The sequence below is a fragment of the Pipistrellus kuhlii genome, unplaced genomic scaffold (genome assembly GCF_014108245.1).
Source record: "Pipistrellus kuhlii isolate mPipKuh1 unplaced genomic scaffold, mPipKuh1.p scaffold_m20_p_20, whole genome shotgun sequence".
In the NCBI taxonomy this organism is placed as follows: domain Eukaryota; kingdom Metazoa; phylum Chordata; class Mammalia; order Chiroptera; family Vespertilionidae; genus Pipistrellus; species Pipistrellus kuhlii.
In genome coordinates, this window is record NW_023425516.1 from 16,088,352 (window position 1) to 16,095,261 (window position 6,910).

General features: G+C 41.7%; 1 protein-coding gene across 1 annotated transcript; it reads left to right on the forward strand.

The window, feature by feature from the left end:
• The first annotated feature begins 1,017 nt into the window (after positions 1-1,017).
• On the forward strand, positions 1,018-6,910 carry LOC118725697 (disintegrin and metalloproteinase domain-containing protein 1a-like). Its single transcript, XM_036449721.2, has one exon. The coding sequence runs from the start codon at positions 3,974-3,976 to the stop codon at positions 6,635-6,637; it is 2,664 nt and encodes an 887-aa protein (XP_036305614.1). The 5' UTR covers positions 1,018-3,973; the 3' UTR covers positions 6,638-6,910.

Below are 6,910 nucleotides of genomic sequence, written 5' to 3' on the forward strand. Positions count from 1 at the left end.
ATTTACTTTCTGCACTATTGGTAGATTAGCCCTCGTGCCAAGAAATGTTTGTGGATCCATGTTGCAGACTGTCTGCTGAAACTCACAAGATGCTGGCTCCCATGATGGGAGAGGCAGAGAGCTGAGCCTTCATTTTTGTTGTCCCTAATTCCTAAGAAATAAGTGGTAACACTTTGGTTTTTTTTTTATTGTTCATATTTGTTAAAAGGAATTGGTGTGATTCTTAAATCTAATGGATTCTTTTTTGAGTTTATTCTTTTTATGTTTAAACAAAATTTCAGTTTTCCTTCCTCTGAGACCCTACTTTGTCCTCTCTCCTTCCTGGCAGCCCTCACCAACTCCATTGCTTCTTATGTCTTTTTCCTGTTCTTCTGGTCCACTTACGGGGTGATTTCCTGAGAAAGTTAACATTTCATGAAAAGTGGACTTTTGGATTAGCATCTAATATGGTCCAGGTTTTTTCCTATTAAAGCTGCCCTTTTTTTCTGTAATGTTTCTACCTAGGTTTCATGTCGGCATCCTCTGGGCTGCATTTATTTTCTTCTGCTACCTTCATTACCAGGAAGCATGCTTCTGGCCAAGTTCAGCTGTTTGAATGGAAATCAAGGCTGGATGCTTTTCTGTTTGTCTTTTTGTCAAATGGACTTCCATAACAAATCATGTTTAAAAAAATGTTTTTAGAAGCTTAGCTGTGTTCTTAAGAAGAGCTAATAGACAAACACCAATTTGCAGAGCAGAGGAAAAGGATTGGTAAGCTCAGATAATCAGTTTTATTCTGGCACATTCTCTTCAATCAAAATCCACCCCACAGAGCTAACTCATTTTGCTGAGTATATAATTTAGGTGACATTTGGTTAGTATGGCCCATATACAGATGTAACTGGAAATACAATATAAAGTATCTTTTTAAAAATATATATATTTTATTGATTTTTTTTTTTTTTTTTTTTTTTTTTTTTTTTAACAGAGAAGAAGGGAGAGGGATAGAAAGTTAGAAACATCAATGGAAGAGAAACATTGATCAGCTGCCTCCTGCACACTGGGGATGTGCCCGCAACCAGGGTACATGTCCTTGACCAGAATCATTCCTGAGACCCTTAAGTCCGCATGCCAACACTCTATCCACTGAGCCAAACTGGTTATTGCACAAAGTATCTTTTAAGAATTACCTTTTTACATTTATTCCCTTTTATTTTGGGGAATTTGTTATTTAGGTATTTTTTTGAGGTAAGACTCACTCATGTTAGGTGAATGGATACCCTGTAAAGAGTATTCATTACTTTTAAACATGGCAAAATTTAAGAATAAGGCAGCAGAGAAATGTTTTATTTATTGACCATAAAACTTAGCTAAAAATTGAATTAAGGATTGAACTGTATTCTATTTTTCAGTGAAATGTAGTCTTACAAATCACTTCTTGCAATCAGGAAAAACTGCACTTGTTTCTGGAACAACTGACCACGGGTTGTTTTTCTTATCTTAGGGCACAGGTTCAGTATTCACGAGGGATACTTTGTTACTCTTCTTTTTCTTCAGAGTAAATTTCTAGCATGCCCACTATACCATTAATTTCTCAAATCATTTGTTTAGGTGTCTTCTAAAGGCTCAGGATGATTTCCCCCCCACTTCAGGGTGTGGTGAGTTTTGGGCATGCCCTAAAAGGGTATCCCAAATGATGTCTTCTGTTTACTTGGAGCAGCTGTTGCCCATGTAGCAGTTGTTAGAGGGGGAATTAATCTGGTCCCCAAATGTGCACTGGCTCCAGACATGTCCAGATGAGCCCCAGGCTGAAAGTTTGTGAATACCCTATACCTTACAGCTCCAGCTATTGTAACTCAAAAGTGGATCCTACCCTAGACAGAGTTCTACTGTTTGGTGGTCAAAGTTTTCCTTGTTGAGTGAGTTTGTAGGCCAGTAGCAAGTACTGCCGTACCATACCAGTCAGGTTCACTGATAAAGCAAAATTTGTAACTCAAAGTGAGACAAAAATTGTCCTTGTCTCTTCTGGCCAATCTCTCTGATGCCTAAACTTGCAGAAAGTTAATATTGTCAGAACAGTTTTTGTAAACAGAAGGTTAGAGTCTCTAGTTTTACCACATGATTTGCTAACTTCTGCTTACTAAAACCAATACATATCACAATACATATTCACCTTTAGACATTACCATAGTTATAAACTGCTTGATGTAAAACAAGTTGTATATCTTCCTGGCTAACATATTGTATAAGCATAGGAGAATATCTGTCAGAAATTTATTGTTTGAAACAGGAGGAACTTCTTAAATAGTTTTGTTTTGTATTTATTTGAGAAAGAACAGGTTGAAAAAATTACTGGTTAAAGAAGTCAAATGATTTAAATCAGATCTTTTGTATGAATGCTTACGTGTGTGTTATTTATTGAAGAAAATGTTTCAATTTGGGAACTGGAAAACTGGATATTTAAATTATATTTTTATTTATTTAAAAAGTAGAGGTTTTCTTTCATTCATTTAGTGCTTTCATCCCACAAAATTACCTAACCTAATTTGCCCTGCCTGTTTTGGTTAAGATACAGGGAAGCACAATTAAATCTTATAATTTCTAAATTACTAATTTTAAGAGGCTTTCCACTTACATGAAGTACAAAGAAAAAAGAAATCCAGCTAGCAATCATTTCACCTTTTTGCTGTAAAATTTAAAAATAAGTTTGTGACATAGCAGTATAAATTTTCTTGCTAGATGATAATGATAATTTTTATCATCTATATGAGGACTTAAATATTAATTGGGTATAATGAGTTGATCTGCTCATGCTCATATATGAGATCTTGTGGTATATCATTCTGAAATAGGGTAGTTTCCCATTTTTTAATGTCTAACTTGTACTCAACCCTTATTTTATACTTTAAATAGCTGACTTAATATAAATTATTTTTGCAAGGTAAAGGATCTAGAGTTTTAATTTAACTTCATCTTAGAATGCACAGGAAAATAACTGGGCAAGAGTTGTAAATAGGGCTTTCCCCTGCCTTTTTCCCTTTTAAATTTGTACAGTTGAATACACCCGGATATTAAGATAAAATCTGAGGACTTATACAGAGGTTAGAGTTCAATTTTAGTTACAAAAGTGAAGAAATCTTTTAAAAGGTCTTATAGAGTTCACTTTTATTTTCTTAATGAAATGCTATCTAGGTACTTGGTTAATAATCAGCTTGTTTTTATGTTGGGACAGTTGGGAAGAAATGAACTTTGATCCTATTCACTTAAACTATCTCCATGGTGAAATTGAACTCATTTCAGTTAATACTTAATATGTCTCTATGTTAGGAAAACTTCTTAGAAGATAAAAATTATGTTTATATTTAGATATAAAAGCCTAACTTCATCTTCTATGAACAAAGGCTAATGAGGGAGAATTTGAGCATCTGCATGCGATTTTTTAAAATTAAAGACAAAAAATGATACTGATAATGAAGGGTTGGACTGAGAAACAGTAACCCTGTATTACAACAGAAAAGAGGAAAAGAGGTAGAGGGTAACAGAGAACTTTGTCCTACTCATCTATCCCCCAAGAATCCCCGTCCCCTCCCCCCAACCTCCTGCCAGAATGTTGGGTTTCAAAGCATGAGCAGATTAACGGATATCAGGGAGTTCTGTGGCCTGGACTGAGGATGAGGATAATTTGTTAGAGTTAAAGTACTGGCTGAATCATTACAGACTTTCTACTTCGTGTATGTCTCTGTGAGGATAAAGAGAATTTAGACAAGAGCATTAAAGCATTTGTTGTTTGAACGAAATCATACAGTAAGGCAACAACCGAAGATCAAGAGGGAAGCAAGAGTATAAAGACGGCCTCAAAGTACGAAAGACTGAGTTGGGAAGCAGTCAACCATAAGGGAGCCAAATTAGATTTCAGTCTCCAAGGTTCAACATGCCAGGGAAAGCTGCTGCTGATGGACACAGACCCTGTACCATCAACTGATTCACTAGGGCCATGTCAGATTCTGCCTCTCTATGGATAAACCAATTGGCCTTGAAAAAGGGTAAGATAAAGTTTCAGACTTGGGCTCAGCAAAAGGACTTAAGGCTGGGGCCAGTGCCAGGATCTTCATGTATCCATTTGGGAATTGTGATACTGTTGGTGATTTTTCTGCCAAGTATGTACTGTGACCAGGGATCAGTATATTATACTTTCTATGAAATAGTTATTCCCAAGTGGCTGATAGTTCAGGAAAGGGGTGGCTCAGAGAAAAATACATCATATATGATATTTATGCAGGGCGAGAAACAGCTGATTCACCTGAAAGTGAAGACTGACTATTTTATCAAGAACTTTCCAGTCTTCAGCTACCACAATGGCATCCTGGGACAAGAAATGCCTTTCATCTCACATGACTGTCACTATGAAGGCTACATAGAAGGAGTCCCGGGTTCTTTTGTTTCTGTCAACACCTGTTCAGGCCTCAGGGGCATCCTGATTAAGGAGGGAAAATCCTATGGCATTGAGCCCATGGACTCTTCAAAACAGTTTGAACATGTGTTGTACACCATGGCCCATCAAGCTCCAGTCTCCTGCAGTGTCACTTCCCAAGACAGCCCAGTGGTGTCTGCCAGCCGACAACAAGGGAGCAGGAAGCCTGGCGGTCTACAGGAGCCCTCCTCCTTGTGGTCACTCACCAAGTACGTGGAGATGTTTGTTGTGGTCAACAACCAGCGGTTCCAAATGTGGGGCAGTAACGTCAATGAGTCAGTCCAGAGAGTGATGGACATCATTGCCCTGGCCAACAGCTTCACTAGGGGGATAAACACACAGGTGGTGCTGGCTGGGATGGAGATTTGGACCGAGGGGGACCTCATAGAGGTCCCCGTGGACCTGCAAGTTACACTGGGGAATTTCAACAAGTGGAGACAAGAGAAGCTCCTCCATCGTGTGAAGCATGATGTTGCCCACATGATTGTCGGACAGCATCCTGAGCACGGTATGGGACAGGCATTTCTCAGTGGTGCCTGTTCCCGTGGTTTTGCAGCAGCTGTTGAATCCTTCCCTCATGAAGATGCCCTCCTGTTTGCAGCGCTCATGGTCCATGAGCTTGGGCACAACTTGGGTATTGGGCATGACCACTCAGCCTGCATTTGTAAAGACAAACACCTCTGCCTCATGCGTGACAATATCACTAAAGAAAGTGGCTTCAGCAACTGTAGCTCTGACGACTTCTACCAGTTCCTCCAGGATCACAGAGGGGCCTGCCTATTTAACAACCCTCAGCGGCACAAAGGCCGCTTGCGTAGGGATTCCTACTGTGGAGATGGTGTGGTGGAGGGTGAGGAGCAGTGTGACTGTGGTTCTGCCTGTTACACTGACCCGTGCTGTGACCAAACATGTAGCCTGAAGGGGAGTGCAGAATGTAGTGATGGACTCTGCTGCTTTGGTTGCCAATTGAGAAATAAGGGATTCGTGTGCCGTTCTGCTTCAGGAGAGTGTGACCTCCCAGAGTATTGTGATGGCAGCTCTGCAGAGTGCCCCACAGACACCTATAAGCAAGATGGTACACCGTGCGATAGACTGCACTACTGTGTTGGGGGTCAATGCAGAAACCCTGATAATCAATGCATGGCTATGTATGGGGACACTGCACGGTCTGCTCCAGAAAATTGTTACATTTTAATAAACAGCAAAGGGGACCGGTTTGGAAATTGTGGCCATCCCACTTCGGCAATGCCAAGATATGTTAAGTGTTTTGATGATAATATATTTTGTGGGAAAATTATATGTACAAATCTTAGACAGGTCCCATCCATCAAACCCCATCGCACACTGATCCAGATTCCTTATGAAGGTGACTTCTGCTGGAGCTTGGATGTCTATAACATTACTGATATCCCTGATGAGGGAGATGTGCACTTTGGCACTGCTTGTGCCCCAAACAAAGTCTGCATGGATTACTCCTGCACTAATCATGCTGTGCTCAAGTATGACTGCAAACCAGCAGAAATGTGCAATGGGAGAGGAGTCTGTAACAATTTAAGGCACTGCCACTGTGAGGCTGGCTACGCACCGCCCGACTGCCGAACGCCAGGAAGTGGGGGCAGTGTGGACAGTGGTTCCCCTACTAAGCCAACTGATGAAATTCTAAGTGTAGATGAAGGTTCCAGTCCTCAATTTAAGATTGAGTTTCCAAAGCTTGGCATTATAGCTTTCATACTCCCTGCATTTCTTTTTATTTTATTGCTATTAATAATATGTTGCATTAGTCTTAACGCTGCAGTTGAGTCAGTAGAGACCCCAGGTGCCTCCCCAACACTGAGTTCAGAGCACACATCAGATCTGGTCCCATCAGAGGCAATCGCAGAGGAGGGCCTCCCACCAGAGGAGGGCCTCCCACCAGGGGAGCCCCCACCACCAGGAGAGCCCCCACCACCAGGGGTGCCCCCACCACCAGGGGCGCCCCCACCACCAGGGGTGCCCCCACCACCAGGGGCGCCCCCACCACCAGGGGCGCCACCACAACCACACCAGCCTCCACCACCTGAGGAGCCTTTGCCACCAGCAGCACCCCCTCCACCAGCAGCGCCCCCTCCACCAGCAGCGCCCCCTCCACCAGCAGCGCCCCCTCCACCAGCAGCGCCCCCTCCACCAGCAGCGCCCCCCCCGCCGTAGGAGCCCCCTCCACCAGAGTCATAAGCGATGGTAGCAATTGAAGCACAGAAATAACCAAAGGCAGAAGAGTAGTTGAAGAAGCCAAATAATATCAAATACCTCAAGTACTGAGTAGGAATGGAAGGCTTAGAAAGGCAAAGAGAAAAAGTGAGAATTGATGGCTCCAGTGGCGCTGATTGGACTGTATAGTCTATAGAAACACTATGTAGGAAGAGAACTCCTGCTTTCAATATTTACTAACTTGATTATACATATATGAAATAGTACATGAAA

What these genes read in the sequence shown, in the direction of transcription:
- LOC118725697 (XM_036449721.2), top strand. Translation starts at nt 3,974, where the DNA reads ATGTCAGATTCTGCCTCTCTATGGATAAACCAATTGGCCTTGAAAAAG.